Source organism: Caretta caretta, chromosome 9 (assembly GCF_965140235.1).
Source record: "Caretta caretta isolate rCarCar2 chromosome 9, rCarCar1.hap1, whole genome shotgun sequence".
In the NCBI taxonomy this organism is placed as follows: domain Eukaryota; kingdom Metazoa; phylum Chordata; order Testudines; family Cheloniidae; genus Caretta; species Caretta caretta.
Genome location: NC_134214.1, coordinates 50,295,263 through 50,319,177, shown reverse-complemented (window position 1 = coordinate 50,319,177; position 23,915 = coordinate 50,295,263). Strand labels below are relative to the sequence as shown.

The window sequence follows — 23,915 nt, the reverse complement described above, 5'->3', positions numbered from 1 at the left end:
CAAGAGATGTTTCTTTAGGGCTCTCGTATGTTAACGTGCACCAAGGCAGTTGTTTAGACATCCAAAGGTCTGCAGCAATCCTGGACAGCGCTGTGCGTGCAGGCTTCTTCAGAATGCATATTTCTCTGGAAACGAAATCTACACGGCTCTCGAACGCATAGTGCTGTCTAACTGCTAGTGAGCACTAGGTGATGCTCAGCTGTATGTTAACTACTAGTATCGATCAGCAGAGGTTGGTCCATCAAGCAGGTCACAGCTAGCTCCTGCAAAATACACTGAAAACAGGCCTGAAGGAGGTGGGGGGGAAATACGACAAGTTATTCTCTTACTTTTAATGAGTGGAAGCTAAAATTATCTTTGAGGAAAACGTGCGGCAAGTGTTAAAGCAGGTCCCTGTGACGCAGCTTGTCTGTCACTCGTGTGAAGTACAAAGATTCCCTTGGGGCTGCTAGCAGATTGGGCTGCGTTAGCACTGTTGCTGCCTCACAACCAGGAAATGCAAGCAAGTCTGGGCTGTTCTGAGTAGTGGGGTGAAAGCTGCGTGAATGCCGTACTCACTACATCGTGGTCCTCTCCATCTTCTGTTCACAGTGCCTATGATAGGAAGCCCCCTGCTGGGTTCAAGCCATTAACCCCACCTGCCACCCCCGTGTCCCCTGTCCAGCAGAGTTCCTCGCTTCCTCACCCTCCACCCACTGCATCAGTGCAGACCGCTGTCCATGTTGCCCCGGCAGGCCCACTGCGGGGGGCTCCCCCGGCGTCTGCCCTGCACGCTCTCCAGGAGCCAAGGCAGCAAACGTTCGCTGTGCCCCAGCCACCTCATCAGCCCATGCACATGCCAAAGATGATGCCTGAAAACCAGTATCCAGTGGAGCACAGGTAATGAGCCAGGTTTGCTTTGTCACATGGCGCATGCACGGCAAGAGACCTGGTGTCTTGTGTTCTGAACGTTCTTTCCTCATTGGTTTTGCTCGTTTGACCAGAGGAGACACGCGGGGTCACGTGCTTCTCCCCACCCCCACTCTCTTGTTGCTTGGCTTGTGCTGAGCATGCTCAGTAACACTGCTGAAGCCTTCTGCCCTCAGTCGCTCTCTCTTCTCCCCCCCCATCTCCCCTACTATTGGCAGGGATGGGTCATCTCTTGGTCTCACACCATGTGTTGGGGTGAGGAAATAGTTTTCTAGGGGGCATTGCTGTACCTGCGGCATAGTTGCTAACTTTCCTTCTCCAGCCCTGGAACCACAGGGTTATTGTAAGCTGGGGCAGCTGGCTTGTAACAGTACACTTGTCAAGTATATCACCTTTTTCAGTGTTGAACATTAGGCAACTTTCTCCCCTTTTCCCCCTACTGACAGAGAGCGAGCCCGGGGGCTGCCTTGTCCTCCCAAAGAGAAAACAGGGTTACCTCTGACTCCAATTCAACGGCTCACTTCTGGAACGCCTTCCTTTGCCTTCACAGAACACTGGAGAATCCTGTCTCGGGTTTGTCTTCGATCCGTGGCTAGAGGGCTCTTCCGGCAGTTTGCTCCATTGCCTAAATGATCAATGTTAATATTGGAAACTTCCTTTGCTGTAGTTTACACCAATTACTTGGATCTCTGCGGATTTTTCTCTGAGCTCGTTTCTTTTTAAAAGACGCAGGTCAGCAGCCTTGGAGACTGTCTGGGCTCTTCCCAGAAGAGAGACAGTATTAGCCGTGATGGCACTGACTGCCCTTCTCCCCCATCCCCTGTAATTTTTCTCAAACTCCTATCTGGCTTTGTGGGGGGGGAGGACTTCCTCTAGGGATGAGCGGTTTGGTCGGTGTGTCTGCCCGTATTGCTCTTCAGACTGATACTGCAGTAAATGTGCCGCTCAGTACCAGTTGTGGGTTTTGTTGTAGAAGCTAGTCAAACAGCACTTGGACTAGGACCACTAAACTAATTTGACTTAGGAAATGGAGCAGCCAGTTCTTTGGATCGCAAAGACCCTGGGTGGGATTTGAACTGATTTTATAGAGGTGATAGGTTCTGTCTGCTATCCTTTCCCACATTGCTTCTGTCTTCACTTACTGATGGTATTAATTGATTCTCCTCTTGAGAACATGCCTTTCACGTATCTGTAGATACTTTGGGTATCTTGACCCCCTGCCCATCTCTTCTCTAGACTGAATACATCCCAGTCTCTTAAGACCAAGGAAAAATTGTTCTCCAAACCTTGCATTGTATTGCTTTCCTCAGAATTCACCAGTTCCTTTAGAACGTTTTTAGTGTGCTGCCCGTACACTAATATAGTACTGACTCAAGCTGAGGGCTAATCTGCCTGAGTCAATTCTGATAATTACCTTCAGCTTTTGCCATGTGACTTCTCCCTTCACAGAGCCAAGTAGGTGACTTCTGGTTTTTTTTTTGGTGAATTGTACTGTTTCTGTTCCTGTTCGAAGTTTAATGCACGTATGAAAACTCCAGAGCCTGGATTTTCTTTTTTTTTTTTTTTTTTTTTAAACGGGCTTGTTGCAACATTTGTCACTTCCTGCAAGAATCTCAGATGCTTTCTTCCTCCTTGAGAACATCCTCTAGTGGAGCCAGCACCCTGCCGCCCTGTTCACACGGCCTTGCCAAAATTCTTGGCTGAACATCCTCCATCCTGGTTCAAGTACCGGATCAGAGTTTTGGGGGTGACGTGCTAAGAATATTTGTGGGTTCTGCAAAACAAGGCAATATTCCCAACATATTTTTTTCCACCTCACCCCAACTTTCCAGCACCGCAGACCACAATGCAAAGCCCCCCTCTGCAGTACCGCTCGCTCATCTGTCGATGTAGTCATTCCCTCCTGTCTGGAAATCACTTGACAGTCGCCCTTGCTTGACCTCAGATTATTGTGTTGCTTCTATTGCACTTCTGCAGTTTGTTGGGAGTGTTCTGTGTATTTTAACCATAGCCTCCCAAGTGCTTGTAAACCTTCCCATTGCTGTGTGTCTGACACTGCTCCACATTGTCTCTACTCAGTCCATTGCTGGAGAGCACCGTGACAACCCACTTAGTTCTACCTTTCAGCCTGATGCCGAATTTTATCAGTTACTCTGCTTGACTCTTGCCAAGCTGTGTATCCGTCTTATTCCATCAAAGTCACCCATCTCCAGTTTCCCAGAGAGAGCTAAGTGGAATATATCTGCACACACAAGACCAGCTACAGTGACAAAGATGTGCAAAAAAAGCATCTGGGTTCAACCTAGTTTCAGCAGTTTGTTCACTGTTTGTTCATGTCCTTTTTCTTAAGCTGGTGCTGCCAGAATCTAGGTAGGTAGATTGCTTTAAAAGGCCTAGATGCGCTTTTGCCTAGTTCAGGGGGCAGGAAGTCTGTATCCTCATCTGTATTCCTTAGTCTGAGTTAGTTGCGCCATTGATTTATTCCCTCCGAAGTGTCACGGACGTGCATGGCGGAGAATTCTTTAAAGATGGGATCTGCTGAAATAATGGGGGAGTAGAAAGAGAGGGGCTGGTTCACTACAAATGGAGCTAGCCTGTCTGTCAGGTTTCCCTATTTCTGCCTCTGTAAACAGGTGCTTTGTTTTCTGTCTCAGCTGCGGGATCGCACAGAGGAGCAGGCCGGGCGGGCGGGCGGGGGCTATAGTCAAATGAAGGTCAGTGCACAAAGTTGGCTATGCTTTATTTTAAGCAGGATGAGATCTGAAATGCTTCCCTAATCTGCACAAGTGGAAACCATAGGAACACAAGTCAACACTGGGCTTCAAAAGCTGAGCCCACCTCCCTGGATATCTCTGCTCTCATCTTTCTCCCCTTGCTTCCCCACACCCTCTCCAAAAAAGCCCTAGTGAATGGCACTAGCATCTGAGGTCGCCTTGCAGCCCCCAGGGCTGTGAGCTCCAGACAACCTGACAGCTATGCTTGGGCTACTGGCTCGTGCCCGTCCGGAAGTGCCTCTTCCTGCAGAGGCCATACCACCACAGTGCTAGAGTTTCAGGCTGAAAGGTTAGAGGGGCACCCATCGGAAGTGAAGTAATCCAGGCCCGTCAGCTGCAAAGGATCCAGTTACAAAGGTCCCAGGGGCCTTGGTGCTTGGGAAAGGAACTGATTAGAGATAGCCTTTCAAGGTGCTGAGATGTTGAGCAGTGACTTGTGGGATGGGGGCTGGGCTGGGCTCCTGTCCACATCTCTCCCAAGTCACAACACTCAGCCTTTGGAGCATTACAAATAGGGAAGGATGCCTTTCACATCCCAATCTCCTCCCCTGCTGGCGCCAGCTGAGGGTTCCCCGGCATACCCCACTGCCTGGGTACAGCAAATTGTAACTTGTGCCTGCCGCTGGCACACGCCTGGGCACCTTTCAGTGGCTTCCTTAACCTGAGCGTTAAGGATCCCGGAAGGATGTGCAACAAGGTTCAGCAGCAGGTCACTTGGCTAGAGGTGCCTCAGATGGGCTGTGTTCTGCGAGGGCCCAGGCTGATCTCTGCCACCTTGAGCATCCATGAGAGCTCGGAGGCCCATGCCACGCCAGAGAGTTAAATGCTTAATCCCAGCCCCAGAGGCAGATTAGAGGCCACTTGGCTTTCACAGGTTGGAATGGATTCAGCGTTATATAATTGCCAGCTCCTCAGTCCAAGCTGTGTGACAGCGCAGGAGCAGAACATCCTGGGGCTCTTCTCTCTCTGTCCCCTGTCCATGGGTTCTCCAAGGGGTAGGAACAGGACTCCCTGGTCCCCTTGGAGGCAGGTATTTGTCTTGCACGCCTGCTGTAAGGTCACAGCCAAGTGGGCCCTCGTCTGTGTGAATTTCCTTGATGCAGGTGGGGCCTTGTTTACCAATAGCTGGTAAGCGGGCTCTGGACCAAGGAGCAAGTCGCGATGGCCTGGCCAAGGGGGACTGAACTGACTTGCTCCGAATGCCACACCCACAAAGATGGCAAACGTCCCCGAGAGTCAGGAGAGGGCAGTGATGTGTCATTCCCCCACCACTGTCTGGATGTAGCCTGGATGGAGTGGGACCAATCCAGTCCCGGTCTCTGAGCATTGCTCAGAAACCTCAGTCCACAGGTCATTAGCCCAGCATTGCAGCTCGGCCTCCATTTCAGAGGGAGAGTGCATTTGACACCTGTGATCTCTAGTTAATGAACGTCTTCAGTGGGCGTTCCTGGGCCTTGCCAATGGCAGCTGGCAGTGGGGAAAACAGGGCTAGGTATTCTACTCTTGTCAGGGTAATGGGCGTGGTTTCCCGCAGTGCTGCCTGCTCGGCAGAGCTGGGAATAGATGATTTTGCTGTACAGTAACCCCTCTCTCTCTCTCTCTCTGCCCCCTCCCCCCAAAGGTTTCAGAGACAGCTGTCTGAGCCCTGCCATCCTTTCCCTCCTCCGCCAAGCCTTCCTGGAGACAGTCGCCCCGTCTACCACAGGCAGATGTCAGAGCCTATAGTCCCGGCCGCTCCCCACCCTCCTCAGGGATTCAAACAGGAGTACCATGATCCCCTCTACGAGCACGGTGTCCCGGGCATTCCAGGCCCCCCAAGGCACGGATACCAGTCTCCAATGGGCATTAAGCAGGAGCCCAGGGATTACTGCATTGACTCAGGTTTGTATGGGAGTTGGGTCTCCAGCTCTGGAGACGCTACTGAAAGGTTTAGCCAGGACCCCGCTTTGGTGCCTTTGCTGTAGTGTTCCTCGTGCGCAGGACCCTGGGCTTCACGAAGGCTGTGGAGCACCCTACTGTGAGGAATAGACCCCACTTGGAACTTGCGGACCTCAGCCCGTGCCTGTAGGGAGTGCGGTGTGTCGGAAAGGAAAGCCGCCCCCTAGGGGGGAGTGCAGGCACTGCAGCAGCTGCAGAATGCTGGCGGGGGAGCATAAAGAAGTCACTTCCCACGGCTCTGTTGAAGCTGAACAGCATATTGGTTCATGCCCTAAACTGGAGTAGGCGCTGTTATGCCCTCTCAGTCCGCTGGGTGACTTCCAAGCACAGCGAGGGACCGATGGGAAAGGGAACAGCAGTGTTTACATACAGCAACCTGTTGGCTTTCTCATGCCAACAAAACGCCTCCAAAGAACCCCTGCTGGCCATAGGTCAGTGCCCAGGTTTTGCCGAGGCCCTGTGGAAGGAAGCACCTTCTGCGCATAACGTAGCACCCCGTGTGCAGGCCGTCTGTGTGGCTGGAGTTCTTCCCCGAATGGTTGGGGCGGGGAGCAGGTTGATGCAGCGAGTTCCAGCTGATTCACACGCTCCAGGCTAGAGCCAAGCTGCTATCTCTCCCGATCTCCCAGCCAGCGCTGGGGTGCAGCAAAGTGCCACTATATCTGCCGCGCTAGGAGAAGAAAGGAGCTGCAGTTGGCCCACCTGCCTCTGCTGGGGTTTAGCTGGCAACTTCCTCTAAGGCGTCTTGATAATGTTGCATTAAAGCGGTGACCTCTGTGACCTCGGCACTTCCCGGTGCGGGAAACCTCACCCCGCACGCTGTCCCCAAACTGATGTCTAACCAAGTTAGAATGTCAGATGACTTTTTTTTTTTTTTTGTATAAAGAACAAACATCAGGCACTCGACAGATGTTGCTGTATCTAAGCTCCAGTAATCTGCACAGCAGTCCTGCTCGACTGTGCTGCAGACCTGTGTGCAGAATGCCTCCTCCTGCCCACCTTCCCTTAGCTCACAGGGGCAAAGGTTATCTGAGCACATGGAGTTATGTGGGCTCGGGCTAAGCTTTCCCCGTGGCCCCACGTAGCCGACTTTGTTGACCCATTGTGTGATTTCTGCTGGCTGCTGACAGTGCAGGGCCTAGCTACACAACGGAAAATCCTCTAATCGCCTTAGGCCTAAAAATATGGTGACCTCTCAAAGGCAGGATTGAATGCAGTCGTCAGCAACAAAATGGAGCAGGTGTGTGTGTGTGGCGGGGGGGCATATCTAAAGGTTTTGAAGGACTCTTGTTTATCTCCAGCTTTCCTCCCTTCTTGTGTTGCTTGAGCTATGTGGGAGAAGATAAACTATTGGGCTTGGTCTCTTTTAAGACCATCTGCTAAAGTGGGTTGTTGAAACAGACCTTTCCCTATTGAATGTCTCCAAATCGCCTTTGCAAGTCAGTTTGGATTACCTTTTCCAAACCAGGAAGGAGCCTGTACTTTGTGCTGATAACCTCTCCCTGCTCATTTTGAGTCCGCATGCTATTGCAAAGAGATGAGAGTGAAAGAGGAGGGGGCTGTCCCCTGTAGGAAGAGGAGAAGAGCTGGTTTGTAAGACCTCCAGGATCAATATGCTGTGTTCAGGACACCTCAGTTTAATCTTTCACGTTGAATCCGAGGTGGTAAATAGTCATGTGGGCTAGGAATAGTTGAGAGCCATGAGCTGACCTGTTTTCTGAGACTTCTAATTTCCTAGATGAGGGGGAATTCTCTGTTCAGAGAAGTCTGCGAGTCAAAATGAACATCAAGCAGTCCCTGAAATCTTATGTGGGGAGCTCTCACCTCGTGAGCGCCTCTTGCTGCTGTGTGCAGTACTGCAGCCCTTTTCCTGATCCCAAGGCCCCTTGTAGATTGTCGCCCTTGCCTGGTGGGTCTTCAGCGGCTCAGCCTCCGGCAGGGTCACACACTCAAAACAAACCCCTTCCGGAGTAGCAAAAGTCCAGCAAAACTGTCTGCCCTCACCTGGGTCTTCAGCCCTGGCTCTGAGCTCTGTAAACTCACCCCTTAGGTGGGGCTGCCAAACAAGCCTTGTCTCTATCTCGGGTTCGACTCCACTTCCCTGGAGCGGGGGGACCTGGCCCCGCACTGCTCTTGGTGCCAGCCAAGGGACGCTACAGCCAGCAGCCCCACACAGCTCCCTGCAATTCGTTGCTGCTGCTTCCCTGGGCCTCTTCCCACCTGGTCCCTTTAGCCTCCCCCTTAGCTCAGGGTGCCCCTCTCTCCCAGATTAAGCAAGTGCAGCCAGGATCAAACCCTGGCTGCCCCACGAGCTCCTGTGGCCAGAGAGGAGCCCTCCCCCTCCCCGGTCCCTCTGGTCCCAGCTGAGCTCTGGCTACTTCTGGGAGGCCTCTCTAGGCAGGCCGGGAGGATCCCCCCTCTGCTGCTTCTGCCATGAGTGGGGATGGTAGGGACAGGCCCTGCCATACGGTGCTGGGAAGACCGGGTGCGCCCCATCATATGTCACCACAATAGAATTGCTTGTAGGGCTAACTGTGATCTCGCGGGGTTTCCTGCTCTCATGGCACTGCCAAACCCGGGTGGGAGGCATGCAGCGTGCCAAGGAGCAGCGCCAGGGCCCTGGGAGGATGATGTGGCCTGTGATGGGGTGATGCTGACCCCGCCCAGCAGGTGGAGGTGCTGAACCATTGCGCCTGCCGACCACGCACGCAGTGGCTTTGTAACATTCCCAGGGGGCCGAGTGGGGCTATCTCAGCATGCTGCTTCTGCTTTGCTACGTGGTCAGGGTGTAGCGCTGCCTGGTCCAGCACAGGCTTAACTCGGCTTTTGTCTTGATTGTAGAAGTGCCTACCTGCCAGTCGTCATACATGAGAGGAGGGGGCTACTTCCCCACGGGCCAGGAGGGTAAGTGTGCGCGTGTGTACACAAGACGGAGCACAGTGGGGACGGGCATGGGTGCAGAGTTGCGTGGCATTGACTGGGGCAGAGGGTTGTGGTGGCTGCTGACGCAAAGGACCCTGAGAAGAGTGTCCGTTGACGGTGCTACTACTGTGACCACTGCTTTAGAAAGGGAGAAGCCTAGGAACTTCCCTGGTTCTGGTACCCACCCCCACCCATCTGTAGCTTCCTTTCTGTACTGGGTCAAGTACTGAGTCAAGCACGAGTAGTGAAAAGCAGGTGGAATAGCAAACCAGCGTCACTGCTGATTTTAGAGATCCAATCTGCCCCTTACCAGGCACTCTGTATCCTTCCGTGCGACTGTTGAGACTCCCATTTACCGCAGCGTGAGTTCTTCCTTCCTGCTCTGCTCTTGGGTGTATTAGACGGTGGTACGGATGGCTGTGCCTGATGCAGCTGCTAATAATAGTGCGTCTCCATTTCAACTGACGCTTCACCTGAGCTAACAGACCATCCCAGCTGTGTGAGAGAGCAAGGGGAAACCACGCTGCCATTCTCAGTCACACATCTCGACGGCCACATACTTGGCTGTACCCTCTAGTCTGGGATAATATGCCTGATAGAGACAGTAAGAGGGTTTTCAGTTACTGGAGCTACATGGGCTGGGGAAGAGGAGAAATCTGAATGGTATTCGGCCAGCGGAGTGGCTTTCAGCTCACTCACTGAACTAGTCTAGACAGGTTTTCTGCCAGCAAATAGAATCCAACTTTCTGAGGGCCAGGCCAAGTGAGCCGATGCACCGTTTAGCCCAGAAATGGGACTATCCTTGGATGTTCCTCTTGCAAGTGAAATGTGCTGACTTTCTAAAGCTGTTAGCTGTATGCCTGGCCTCAAGGTGAAGGGCAGGAAACAATCCATGGTCCAAATCTGCTCGTAGAGCAGTAGGTTTGGGCCTGAGCATTAGAGAAGTTGATCCAAAAGGTGGGTATGAATGAGTTCGTGCCGTCAGGAATACGGTGGTTTTTACAGGCTCTAACTCTCCAGCAGTGCCGCTGCTGACCCCGGCACAAAGGCCCTGCTTGGTGTGTAGCCTGGACTCCAACTCAGGCCATGTTTGTGGCTATGGCACTGTAGCAGCTGGGATTTCACTAGTCTCAGCAGGGTCTTTCGTGCATTCTCAATGGTCTCTTGAAAGCCTTTTTAGTGTGTTTGTTTTGCTGAGCTGGCTGGTGACAGTCAGCATTTATTAATGCCACCGGCTGCCTGTCCCAGTAGGATGGTAGGGAAACCTTCTGCTAGAACGGAGGAAATCTGGATACATACCAGACAAATTCAGTTTTCTGAGAAACTGCGTCAGATGGGCCTCAAATAAAGCCATGGTCTCCCTAAGCAAAGGGGGTAGCTGGCAGGTGTCCAGGAGATTTCTGATCCGGGGTTCGGTTGGTTCAATAGCACAATCAGCTAATCACACCTCTGCACCCATGTCATGTATGCTTTAGCATTGGTATTTTACTATAACGGGGCTCAAAAGGGAGCTAGATAGGTCCATTAATGGCTATCTTCCATGAATCTATTAGCCAGGATGGGCAGGGATGGTGTCCCTAGCCTCCGTTTGCCAGAAGCTGGGATTGGGTGACAGGACATGGATCACTTGATGATAACCTGTCTGTTCATTCCCTTTGGGGCATCTGCCATTGGCCGCTGTCAGAGGACAGGATACTGGGCTTGATGGATCTTTGGTCTGACCCAGTATGGCCGTTCTTATGTCGCCTCTCTGGTCTGGACTGCAGAGCTAATGGGCATGCTTTCCTCCTAGGGTTTTCCTATGAAAAAGATGCCCGGTTGTACTTTGATGACACCTGCGTGGTGCCGGAGAGGCTGGAAGGTAAGACACTGGCTGTAATGTGGCAGGGGGGCAGGCGTGGAGCTGCCTAATAGAATTCCTGCAGCCGGCTCTTCTGACAAAAGCAGGATGAGAAACCCAAGCCAGTGGCAAAAGGACACCGGAGCTGGGCTCTGTCACCAGGCCCCACTCTCTATCCATGGCATGGTGGCATCCTCGGGCAGCCTCGTTCTAGGGCTAGAGACCAGCCAGGCTGCCCCCGAGTGCAGGAGACAGCAGGTCGGCAGCGAGCCAGGGCCCTGCTGTGCTGGGAGTGGGTGATCTAACGTGTCTCTCCTCCCACACAGGGAAAGTGAAGCAGGAGCCCACTATGTATCGGGAGGGGCCTCCATACCAGAGACGAGGGTCACTGCAGCTCTGGCAGTTCCTGGTCACGCTCCTGGATGACCCGGCCAATGCCCACTTCATTGCCTGGACAGGCCGGGGCATGGAGTTCAAGCTGATCGAGCCTGAAGAGGTACAGAGCTGGCCTCGGGACTCGCCAGTGGCTGCTGGCTTGGTGACAACCCAGAAACAAAGGCCTCTGTTTCCAACCCACTGCCCCCACCCCCAACACTCTGGGCATTGCCTGGTCCAGTGTGGGGGGAACAGTGGGGGAAGGGTTGAGTCTAGTGGGGTTTAATCCTTATTGGAAATGAATGACTGGCTTGGAGCCTCAGGCTGATCAGGGCTCTCTCCTTTCCACCCCTCTCTCTCCCTAAATGGCAGGCAGGCCTGGGCGGGGGGGTGTAGAGAACATCTTTGCTGGGGCCATGGAGTGTGCTCTGGATCTCCAGAGGGGAGACCCATGGTCCTGTGGGCGCTGTGAGCAGGGGCTGTGTACAGCGGCTTTTCAGCCTCTTGAGGAAGGCTAGACAAGGCATACGGAGCCTTGGGATGGAACAAATGTAGCTGCCTTGGTATATGCTTGGCAGGGTTAGAGCTCTGGGGCCCTGGCTGGCTCAGCTAGGCCCTCCAGCCATATGGGGAATAGTCTGGCTCTTGCTCAGCACTGGAGGAGGTCTGAGACTCTGGCTCACCTAGGACCAGGAGGCTGAGCTCTCCATTTGTAGAGTTAGTGCTGGGCTAGCCTTGCGGTCTGCCTCACAGACAGAGTACAGATGGGGTGAGTGCTGGAGCTTGGGCAGAAATGGAGGTAGATTTATGGTTGGTGCTGGGGCCTCAAACACTGTAGTGGACACATCCAGCAGTGAGATAGTTAATGTTGATATTTAGACTTTCATCACTAGGTTTCAGAGTCAACATACAGCACTGTGAGGGAAGAGGAGCAGTTCCCACCTCTCAGAGCTGTCTGCCAGCTCAGGCAGGCACTGCTGCCTCTGCCTCGCTTTGTTCCTGTGGGTGAAGGGAGTGTGTTTTCTGTTTGCTTACTTGGGGCTGTTTCGCTGCTCCAAGGGCGAGAATTGTTTTCAAATGGACACACAGATTCTCGAGCAAGGGCGGGACTCCGCAGCCGGGCACTACAGGCAATCACAGGTACAGCGGCTGTGACGTGTGCAGGTCCTGCCAGCAGCGTAGTCTATAGCTTTTATTTTACACCCAGTCTGCTTTTGAGTAGTCTTCAAGATGTAAAAGCCAGCAATGCTGTCTCCCCTGGCAACTGGAGCAATTAACTTGCAACTTCCATCCCCAATTCCTGTCTCAGCAGACACCGAACAGCAGAAATGTCGTGGAAATGTCCCTCCCGCCCCAGAACAGCTGGGAACCCAAAATAGGGCCATTTTGACTGCAAAGTGAAAAGGTGTAACAGGGGTAGGGGGGTTACTGCTGTGATGCCATTGTAAGCCATGCTCTGCTTGGGTCCCTCTGATTAGGGGTCCATATTCCCACCAGCAGTAACTGCTTTGCCCAGGGCTGAGACACACATGTTACCTTTGGAAGAGCATTCCCTCTCGTGGGAACCAGACTGTCTCCTCCGCAGCCCTGTCTCCTCCTTCACCCACAGGAGCCTGCAGGTGACCCTGGGTTAGGCCCTGTGTCACAGCTTGTTGTCGGATCTTCTCCCACCTGTAACACAGCCCAAGGGGGCTGAACAGATGGCACAAGCCCAGGTCTCCATGCCTGCTATGCCAGAGCCCCAGATTGCTTGTTACCAATCTGCCAACCAGGAGCCCTGGGTGCTTGTGTCATTATCTCCTATACTGTAGCTGCCAGTTCATGTGCTCTCCCTGGGCGCTCTGTGAGAATCCTTCCTTCCCTTTCACTCTAGCATGTTGCCTTCCCTGCCCACGTGGCCCTGGGCTGGGCTGGCCCAGCACTTGCCAGGTGCATTGGACACGTAGCAGGGTCTGTGAGGTTTCCACTGTAGCTGTCGGCTCTGCCCTGGCAATTCCAAGAAGGCACTGGGCTTCTTAAATTGCCCTCTGTGAGGAGCATCAGGGCACGTTTGCACAGTGACGCAGAGGAAGAAGCAGTTTAAGTAATTGAAACCAGCTGCATTGCTGAGCGGTGCACTCTGGGTAATGATCCATAATCTCTATTGCGCTGTGCATGGAAATTGTGGTTTTCAAACGGCTTTTTTGGCAGGCTCCCTAATCAAGTGGCTTTGATTGTCTTCCAGTTGAGCACCCTCTGAACGCTGACAGGCGGCTCTTCAGTCTGCAAATGCTTTCGCCATGAGTCTGCTTTTATTGCCTTTTGGGGGAAGGATGGAATTAAGGGGGGGATGCAAGTGTGGGGGGTGGAACATGTGACAAAAAACCACCAGGGCGCAAGGAGCCGTGGTCCCTAGGATGCCGCCGCCTCTCTTTGTGGAGGAGATATGACAGGAGTCATGTAATCTCCCCCGGCCAAGAGCAAGCTAGGCAGGGAAGCCAAGCTCTCTTCTGTTGCAGTGCTAACTGGCCCGCGCACTCCTGGAGCAGTCCCCAGCCAGGGCCTGGCTAGCTGTGAGTAGGCCTCGTGGGGCTCACCAGCGCACAGCGTCGTGCAGTGTTGCGACAGACAGAGCTCTTCTGCGGCCCCCTCCACTAGCGGAGCCCTGGTGCTGGAAGGCGATTACGTAACCATAGCTACGGCACTGCTTGGAAGCCCTGCGTACACAAACACACTTGTTGCATATGGAAGTGATGGCAGGAAGAGGCTGTGACTGAACGGACAGCGTGCTCTGGAGGCGCTTCCAGAGCTTGGCTGGGGGGGCCGGGGGGGGGTTGCTGTCCTGCCTGCAGTGGTGTAGCACCTTACAGCTTTCACTGAGGAAAGGCCAATGCGGGTGTGGCAGGACAGCTGGGCTTCCTTTTCCCTCCGGAGGTGGCATCTTTGCTTTCAAGTGCTTAGGTTGCTAGCAAATAAACCGTTGCTGTTCTGCTGCCCCTTGTTAACGAGTGTCTGTGTTAGCAGGAGCCAGCTCCACAATCTCTGTCCATTCCCTTCCCCAGGCCATGAATAGAGGCCAAAACACTAAACCTTATGGAAGAGGGGTTACCGTTTCCTCTTAGGCCTGGAGCATGGGAGGGGATGGAGAGGGATGTTACGTTCCACAGGCGTGGCTTGGGATGCTAAACCCATGCACCGCTCTGATTTTAAACAGCTGAAGAGGAGAGCAGCTCCCCCGCCCGCTAGCCACTTTGCTGCTGTAACTAGAGGTCCTTGGGCGAGTTTCTTTCACCTCTGCAACTCACCTGGTGAACAGAAAAGGGCCCCCCAACCTTAACATTGGCCAGGGAGATTTATCTGCCTTGCCAGTCGGTGTTGCCATTTGAACTGCTCTGTGTTCAGCTCGGGTTGGCGCCTCAGGCCTCTGCGTGCATTTCCCCTCTGTTACAATGCCTCAGGTGGACGGGGTTTGGCTTAGTGCACTTAGTGTCAGGAAATCCCATTAATCTATCTCCAAGTGGATAATGGTGCCCTGTGGCTTATTGTCCATTCCAGAAATCTCCAGGGAGAGGGTGGATTGGTTGGCAGCAGCCTCATGTCATCAGATTCCTGCTCCCGAAGGGAATAGAAATGAGTAAACCTCTTCAGGCTACTCCGGAATCTGCTTAGAAATGACTGGGTTCTCTTGCAGCCCATTAGCAGCTCCTGCCTGTGGCTGCCTCTCTCAGGTTTCTGAGGTGTCCGTTCTAGTAATTCCTTATTGACTGCAACCAAAACCACAGAGCTTAGCTGCCGCGTGCTAATGGCTAGTGGTCGATAACCCAGGGGTTGGGTAGAAGTGATGGCTCAGCCAGCCTGCTATATTCTGAGGCCCTAGGCGGCTCAGGGGGTTGGTAATGGGACACAGAGCCTGGTGGTTGCAAGATTGAGTCCAGCAGCCATTGTTTGGCTGCTCTGTGATGTATGAGCAGTTACTTGCTGGTGAAGGCCCAATTTCTCATAGATATATGAGCACATAACAAGCCACCACTTTGGCTAGTGCAAGGACTGAATGGTACATGCAGGTGCTGGCTGTGCCTGGGTCTATACCTGTTGGAGGACTCTGGTCACCAAGGCTCTTTGAGACCCCTCTCAGTATCACTAACCTTTGGCAAACCCATCAGAGCTGCCCCTGGGTCTTCATGCCTGTCTCCTCTCTCCTCAGGTAGCTCGACGCTGGGGAATCCAGAAGAACCGACCAGCCATGAACTACGACAAGCTCAGCCGTTCTCTGCGCTACTACTATGAAAAGGGCATCATGCAGAAGGCAAGTAGGTCACCACTGCCTGTCAACAGCAAGCTGGATGCCTGAGGGTCGAGGGCTGGTGCATGGGGACAGCCCCTCTGGGTGAGGGGGTGGGGACTGGCGGCAGCAGCAGGACAGCATGTGTGGTGCCCATGGCTAGTCGGATTCCTGAGTAGCTGCAGAACCTTTCAGGAGTGGGACCCGGGTCCCCCGGCTTCTGTTGCTCTGGGGACAGACACTTGGAAGAGGGAAGTGACTCCACCAAACCAAGGCAGTGGGAAACAGTGATGTAACCTGGTTTGGGGCAGGGGCTGTTAGGGGAGAGACTGGGGCACCAATTTAATTTTTTAGCATCTCATGGGCGAACTGTAAAGATGCAGCCTTATGGGAACGGAATGCAAAGTAGCAAAGCATTAACTGTTCTGTTAGGGGTACGGCTGTCGTACTGAAATAGTGACAACCCTAGTGTGGCTGCCGGTGTGCCTAAACCTAGACTGAGCTGTTACAGGCAGATTTATAAAGTAACTCCTCACTTAATGTTGTAGTTATGTTCCTGAAAACTGCTACTTTAAGCAAAACGATGTTAAGCGAATCCAATTTCCCCACAAGAATTAATGTAAATGGGGAGGGGGCAGCGTTAGGTTCCAGGGAAATTTTTTTCGCCAGACAAAACTGTGTGTGTATGTATATACACACAAAAATACATACACTGTGTGTGTATACACACACCCAGTATAAGTTTTAAACAAACAGTTTAATACTGTACACAGCAATGATTGTGAAGCTTGGTTGAGGTGGTGAAAGGGATATTTCCCAGGGAATGCCTTACTGCTAAATGATGAGCATTGGGCTGAGTCCTCAAGAGTTAACACATTGTTGTTAATGTAGCCTGACGCTCTACAAGGCAGGAGGAATGGAGGGAGGGGAGACAGCATGGCAGAGACGCACAGTGTGTGGGGGGGAGAGAGACGGGCATTGCCCCTTTAAGTACGCTGCCTTTTTAAGTAGATCAGCAAGTGGAGACAGCAGCTGCTGCCAGCAGGCTCCCCCCTCCTGAGCCCTGTGGTGTGTCCCCCTGCTCTGTGGAGATGGGGGGGCAGGAGCGGGGGGAGGGGGATACCCTGACATTAGCCACCTCTTCCCCACCCTGCACAGCAAGCAGGAGCCTCCAAGGCAGAGGGCAGGAGCAACACATGGCAATGAAGGGAGAGACAGCTGAACTGCTGGCAGTTAGTAGTCTGCTGGGCGACTGCTGCACAGGGAACTTAAGGGAGCTGGTGGAGGGTGGGGGGGCTGCTGGTCCACCCTGGTTCCAAGCCCCCACCAGTAGCTGTGATGGGCTGCTCTTTCTGCAAGCAGTGGACAAAGCAGGTGGCTGCCAAACATTATAAGTGAGCATTGTGTAACTTTAAACGAGCAAGTTCTCTAATTGATCAGCAACGAAACATGGTTAACTGGGACGACTTTAAGGAGGAGTTACTGTACCAGTATAGCTGTGTCCATGCTAGGGGATTGTGGCTCGTTGACTATTCCACTTTCACCCTGATCTATTTCAAGCCAGATGGAGATTGTGCTCTAGTAAACTGAGGAGAGGGCTGGTCTACAGACCATCAGATGAAGCACTTCTGAACTGGAGAGCTGGTTTAGCCCTAAAGAGGCCATCTTTAAGAAAAGCTTCAGTAATAAGCCCTCGGAAGCGTTGTGCTACTTTTCACGGGGAGAGGAGCAAAGTTTGCCTTGACAAATGACAATAAATATCCTAATCCAAACAGTAGTGCTGGGAACGTGAGCACACCCTGTAGTCAGGGTCCTCGAGAATGAATCCTCCAGCCCTTATGCAAATTGTACCATTTAACTTCTAATACTGTGTGGATGAGTGCTCAGTTAAGGGCTTTGTTCAATATTCTGCCCCCTAGTGGAAGAACTGAGACATCCCATTCTAATCCACATCCATGTGTCCTGAGCCACGTGTGGCAGCTGAGATTCTAAGAAAATAATGGCCATACTGGGTCAGACCAATGGTCCATCTACCCCAGTATCTGTCTTCTGATAGTCGCCAATGCCAGGTGCTTCAGAGGGAATGAACAGAACAGGGAATTATTGAGTGATCTGTCCCAGAGCATAGGGTTGCATCCCTGACCATCTTGGCTAATAGCGATTGAGGGACTTGTCCTCCATCAAGTTATCCAATTCTTTTTTGAACCCAGTTATATTTTTGGCCTTCACAGTATCCCCGGGCAATGAGTTCCACAGGCTGACTGTGCGTTGTGTGAAGAAATACTTTCTTTTGTTTGTTTTAAACCGGCTACCTATTAATTTAATTGGGGACCACTGGTTATGTTATGTGAAGGGGTAAATAGCACTTTTTCTCCACACCATGATTTTATAAACCTCTGTCATATTCCTCCCCTTAGACTTTTCATCTTGGAAAAGAGATGACTATCTTTTTAATCTCTTCTCATTTTGTATGGATAATTGGGATTGTTTTCCAATGTGCATTACTTTGCATTTATCAACACTGAATTTCATCTGCTATTTTCTTGACCAGTCACCCAGTTTTGTGAGTTCTCTTGGTAACTCTTTACAGTCTGCTTTGGATTAAACTATTTTGAGTAATTTTGTATAGTCGGCAAATTTTGCCACCTCCCTTTTTCCAGATCACTTATGAATATGTTGAATAGCACTCGTCCCAGTTCAGATCCCTTAGGGACACCGCTGTTTACCTCTCTGAAAGCCGCCTATGGATTTAGGCACATCTTCCATTCAAAAGTAATGGAAGATACTTGTCCAAATTCCCTATATGTCTCTTGAAAAATATTAGCCAACACATACACAACTCCCCCTCCACAACCCCTTTCTATCCGTTGCACCCCTTTCCATAAAGGCGTTTGACAGCCCACAGAGATGACCCATCGGTTTGAAGTTTTGTGCCTTTGGCTCCTAGCTCTGTCTTGTTCCTCCTGTTATGGATGGGGTTTGTGAAACGTTGCACAAACAGTCTTTATAAGTAGGAGCCGAATGTTTTGGAGCATGCTGTAGCCTCCCAATTCTTTCATCCTAACACAGACGTTTGTCTCTGCTTTTAGGTGGCTGGCGAGCGGTATGTCTATAAATTTGTCTGTGACCCTGATGCCCTCTTCTCCATGGCCTACCCAGACAATCAGCGCCCATTCTTGAAAGCCGAGCCCGACTGCCACGTGACCGAAGATGATACCTTGCCTCTTACACATTTTGAAGACAACCCCGCTTACCTCCTGGAGATGGATCACTGCAGCAACCTTCCCTACGCGGAGGGCTTTGCTTACTGACTTGCTGGAGGCTAGCGCTAGAAAGTCAAGTTTGGGCAAATAAAGGCAGTGGTTTGTAAAGAATGTTTGCTCTTCATAAAACTGGACACTGTAAGCATGATTGGTGGAGCCTAAAATGTACATTCAGTGGCCCCGCAGAAGACAGAATCTGATAGCTTAAGGACTAGGAGTAGATCTGCCAAATGCTGCAACCACGAAGAGCTTTTCGGGGAGGGGGTTAACATGAAGTCTTTGTTCCAGGCTACACTGCTGTGGACATATGTGTGAGGTGTGGCCATTGTGCCCAATGGTCCCCCTGGAACTTGGCTAGACTGTGTGACTGTACAGCACACCATCCTGACAATCTGCTTTGCATCAATCACAATACTTGTAGCTGCCTTGTGTGTTGGAAAGGGCTTTGTTTTGCACAGACAATGGATTTGCGGAGTGGGGGCGATCCAAGCTAGTCTGGTTTAGGTTTCAAGTGTGGTGCTTGGCATCCCAGGAGTGGGACAGCACTCTGGGTGGTTTCAAATGCCTGGCACCCCATCAGACCTGAGGAAACCTCTGTTTTCTCTCTAAATAAAAACAAACCCCACCGGACAGCTCCCCTAACTCCTGATCCGGTTCTCTGGAACCACAGGTTCCTGCTCTCCTGTGGAGTCCATCACTTCTTCCCTATTCGATGCTCAGGGATGGGGGGTGGCTTTAATTGCAGGGGAAGGGGGGTTGTGGCAGGGTTTTTTCGCACGTGTTGGGGAGAAGTTTATAAACCAATTTTGTAGTCTTTTGTATTTTAAGGCAAAGCTGCTCTTTGCAAGCCTCCCCACGGCAGTGCCACGGCTCTGAGGACATTGCACCCTGCGTGGCAGCCACGCCCGTTAGTGTCTGATTTGTGCTCTCCGCATTGGATACTGAATGGAACACCCGCACACTATACGTTCGGAGTGTTCTGCAAGACAGCAGGGCCCTGCTGTTTGGGTCCCGTGAGCGCAGCTCCCACACTTTGGGAATTATATGTATATAATCCATGCATATCCCACTGGGTTAACTCTCTCCAAGGTGTGACCCTGTGGCCTGGCTGGTGTGGTCCTCCCGAACTACCTATTCCACTCCATATCACTGCTCAAATGTTAACCCTCTATCGTGCTCCTGGGATTTGAGACTGGGTGAAACATACAAATAACAGAACTCTCAGCTTAATTTCCATGTCACAGTTCCCTCTTCAGTGTGTTCAGGCTGATCTTATAAGAGGAGGCCTTTTTTAAGAATTAGGCTGTAATACCTGGATGGGGGAGGAGTTCAGGGATGTCTCACCATAAACAAAACGTCACCTAAATCCCATGCCCTCATGCAGTTACAGTTTCCTAACTTACCCGTACCATTCCCATATGCTCTACCTATTTGCATATTTCCCCCCAGCTATCTATACATTTTTGTTGTAAATGCTGTATAGGGTTTTTTTCCTTCTTAGTTAACCTGGTTTGGGTTTGTTGACTGAGTCGTTACTTTTTTTGAAAGTATGACGATTAACTCTTTGTAGACTAAATTTCTTTCCCCATGATGTATAAAAGTGGCCTGTACAGTCATGAAATGTGGGATGCAGGCATCACTCTTGCACTCCTGCACCGAGGGGATGGATGCTAGCTTTTGTTCAGGGTGGAAAGTCTACAGTGCAGAAAGGGTTAATCTGAGGAGTGATCTGAAATAACCTTTCCTTGAGCAGGGTCGTGCATCTCCTGCAAAGCTGCATTACATTCTGTACTGTGTACAATAAAAGATTTTGCTTTCTGTTCTGAAATTGCCTTTTTTCCTCTTCTGTGTCAGGTGTGTGTCCTGAAAAGATGACTTGGGGAAGGCTTTTCTGACTAGCCTCCAGATCTCTGTGCGGGGGTCACATCTACACTATGCTGGGTGGTCCTGCTGTGCCGATGATCCCAACGGGGAAAAGCCATTTGTCTCTTTGCTGATACGGCCTATGAAAATCCTTCGGTTGAGGGGGAGGAGGGTGTCTGACCACCATGTACCCAAACCAAGTACCGTGGGATCATGAAATGGCAATATCCCAAATGCTTTTCCAGCTCACATGTTGCAGGAGATGGACTCAGTGGGGGGAGGGAGGATTTGACCTGGAAACGAGTGGCCCAGCTTTGACTGTGTTGGCACCTACTGAGCTGTTCTACTTTGACTTATGAATATGTGCACAACAATGAGATCCTGAAGCGGCTTGTGCAGCTCTCTGGCCATCCTTCCTCCTTGGCTTTTGCAATGCCTCTTTACATGCCGATGCACTGAGACATGCAGGCAGGGAATTGACTCTGAATTTCAATAGCAATTGGTATTCCTTTCATGCTGCCCTACTGTTAGGATATAGATATTCAGGCCTGTCTGTAAAGACCTATACTCTAAGAATTTAGGTGTAATCTTATCACTTGGCTAGTAGAGGTATAAAAGAAAGAATCAAAATCACTGTCTGCCAGTGTAAGGTCCTTCTCTTATTGTGACAGTCTGAGGCCCTGTTCTTAGGCTAAGGCCTTTGGCTAAGCAACAGAGGCAGCCATAAGCTGGGAAGCAACCGCTCACATCCTCACATTCCAAACTAGTCACATTGAAATAAGGTGCTGTTGGGCATTATCAGGACAGGATTGTATTCCTATCGCCTCCAGAGAAAGGGAAGTGCCTAGAAAATGTAAAAGGAAACTTAGTTTGATAGCATCCTGTCTGGCAAGAACTCACTTATCAATAGCTAAGCAGAACTCAAGTTTTACTATATAGTCTGCAGTCAATCAGGAAGTGGGTGTGTGGGTGGGGGAAATGGGAACAGGGAATGGGGGTGGGGAAATTGGAATCATGTTTAGCTAAAGGGGGAAATGGGAACAGGAACACAGGTAAGCCTCTGTGGTGTCAGAGCTGGGAAGGGGGACACTAAGGAAGGAAACGAATCATGCTTGCTGGAAGTTCACCCCAATAAACATAGAATTGTTTGCACCTTTGGACTTCGGGTATTGTTTTTCTCTGTTCATGCGAGAAGGACCAGAGAAGTAAGTGGGTGAAGGAATAAGCCCCCTCACGCCTACTACTGAGAGCTTTAACCATCTGGGGCAGTATTCAGGGTTCCCCATAGCCCCAGGCCTCTTTCCTAGGGTTAGCTCTGGCTTCCTTTTCCAGTTCGGTAAGGTGATGTTACTCAAGGTGCAGAAGAAAACTGTGACCGTGATGAAACTGTGACCCTGATTTTGCCTGTTGGGTTGAGGGAGAGGAGCTGAACAGAGACATGCAGAAGTGAGTGTTAAACCCCAGAGCTTTGTAACTATCCTTGTCCTGGAATCTGGTCAGAGCCTGCTCTAAATTTTGATGCCAGCTAGAACCCTGTAGGTGCCTAAACTCCCCTGGTGCCTGAATCTTCACTGTAAAAGTTCCCTCCAGGCCTAAATTTCTGCCTCTGACCACACACACGCTGCTGCTTCCCTCTAGGCACCTAGCCCCAGCCTGATCCACACACCAGGTAGAGGAGCCCTAACTCCCCTGTGGGGCCTGCTCTGCTGGTTGCGTTCAGAGGCTGCCAGAGGAGGGGGTGGTGCTGACCTTGCTCTGATCCCCGTGGTTAGAGCCCTGACCTGGGATGTGGCAGACCCAGGTTCAATTCCCCTCTCCCTCATGCTCTCCTAGTGAATCTGTTCCACAGGCTATTCCCAAAGTGGGTAGAACACTCTCATGAGAGGTGAGAGACCCCCTTGTTCAAACCTTTTCTCCCTCGGGCACAGTGGGAATTGAACCTGGCTCTCCCATGCCCTGGGGCAGTGATCTGCCCACTGGATGGAGGTGGTACCACAGCCGCCACCTCCAGCTGTTTTGTGTGGCATGAGGCAAGTGTCTCACTCATGCTCACCAAAAGTGGCTTAGATGCCAAAGGCATCCGATTTCAGGAGAGGGTCCCTGCCTGTGCATCACTAGCAGACACAGACACGGCCCTGCAGCCTGGACTTAAACACCTTGCTCCATGAGGGGTGGGGCTTAGAACACATCCTTCTCATTGGCATCTCCTGTTGGCTAGCTAAGATGCTCCCCGCAGTGTGCTGGCTTTTGTGGATCCCATGCGTAGGTGTTCCTCTCCTCCTGGTCACCTTGTAGGGAGTCTTGGTGCCTAGCTTGGGCTTGGTGGATCCCAGTCTCATGCCTAGGATTTTCTAGGTGGCTCCAAGTTAGACATTGCCATGTCTAAGACCCTTTGTCGACCTAGGCTTGTTCCAGATGAAGACAGTCACATGGCTTCCTCTGAAATACCTCCTCACTGGACTGGAGCAAATACTCTCTCTCCATGTTTCCCCCTGCTACCGGTGGTCCCCTAACATGACTGAGAAAATAAGACTCCAATCTGCCTGATCGACTGCCAGGTCCACCTTCAGGCTGTGCTCTTGGGCATGTTCTCATGGCCACCTCGGCCTTGCCCATCTCTGCCAAGCCGCCTCCTCAAAACAAGGGCACTTCCTCAACCCAAACCCAGAGCCAATGCAGCCAGTAGCAGTGATCACACTGCCTTGAGCTTTGGAAATCAGGCAATCTGAGGGGGACTGCTGGAAACCTACCAGAAACTCCTATGCAGCCAAGTGGAAGAGGTTTCCTCTGGATTTCTCTACAGAGAAGCATGACTGGCTTTAACACCTGCAGCCAATGATTTAATTTCCTCCTTTACTTAAAAGTAAATTTCCTAAAAGCTCATGTAGGCGATAGATACATAGAAGCCCCCTTCCTGGGGCATGATGTCTTCATAACCTTATCACATTCTTAAAGGAACTGTCCAATACCTTCACCCTGTCCATGAGCTGGTCCTCGGACTGGCTTTAAGGTGGTGGTTTTGCCAGCTGAGCTTCTGGAAAAGATGATCTCTTTTTCTGTCATTCAGTGAGAAGCGTCACTGATCCCCAGGCATTAATAGCCACCTGAGCCTCCCCAGAGGCTATTGGGCAGGGATGGTGTCCCTAGGCTCTGTTTGCCAGAAGCTGGAAATGGGTGATGGGATGGATCACTTGATGATTATCTGTTCTGTTCATTCCCTCTGGGGCACCTGCCATTGGCCACTGTTGGAAGACCGGCTAGTGGGCTAGATGGACCTTTGGTCTGACCCAGTATGGCCATTCTTATGTTCTTAGGTGGTGTGTGAAATCCTCAGCCCAGGTGAGCTCTAAAGAAGCCCTACCTGCATTTGAACCAGATCACTAAAATGACATTCCCTAGCAGGGCCATCAGGGTCCATGACTTGGATGCCTTGAGGGCCCTTGGCTTCTCCCTTTAATGGTCACTTGGCCTCAAGCTGGCCCTAGGCTAGAGTGCTGGGGAGAGGCTCGCGTGCCCTGGCCTGAGCCTCTGATGCCCAGTTTGAGAGAGTGGCCCTCCAGGTATTGGCCTACTTGTCCTCCTGAACCCCACCTTCTCGGAACAGTGCTTCTGCCTCTTGTTCTCCTGAGAGCAGGGCTCTGGCCTGACAATTCTGGGCAAGAAATTACTCGCCTGGGCCTGGGCTGCTCTGAGCACTCCCTTGGGGCAGATGGTCACTTGGCTGCTGATAGTCAAAGCTTTGCAGAACGTTGAAATTCAATAGTTCAAAG

The 23,915-nt window shown here is 51.6% G+C and overlaps 1 protein-coding gene across 5 annotated transcripts in view; it reads left to right on the top strand.

The window, feature by feature from the left end:
• Window positions 1–20,110, top strand: part of ETV5 (ETS variant transcription factor 5) — a 37,819-nt gene extending 17,709 nt beyond the window's left edge. For 2 of the 5 annotated variants that reach the window (XM_048863178.2, XM_048863177.2), the window contains exons 7-13: window positions 592–879; window positions 5,305–5,564; window positions 8,463–8,525; window positions 10,336–10,404; window positions 10,710–10,879; window positions 14,942–15,043; window positions 18,109–20,110. In XM_048863178.2, the coding sequence (XP_048719135.2) occupies window positions 592–879; window positions 5,305–5,564; window positions 8,463–8,525; window positions 10,336–10,404; window positions 10,710–10,879; window positions 14,942–15,043; window positions 18,109–18,330 (1,174 nt within the window). In that variant the 3' untranslated portion in view covers window positions 18,331–20,110. Of the gene's footprint in view, window positions 1–591; window positions 880–5,304; window positions 5,565–8,462; window positions 8,526–10,335; window positions 10,405–10,709; window positions 10,880–14,941; window positions 15,048–18,108 lie in introns of all 5 variants that reach the window. The other 3 variants (XM_048863180.2, XM_048863182.2, XM_048863179.2) reach the window with 2 other exon arrangements.
• Window positions 20,111–23,915: the final 3,805 nt, after the last annotated feature.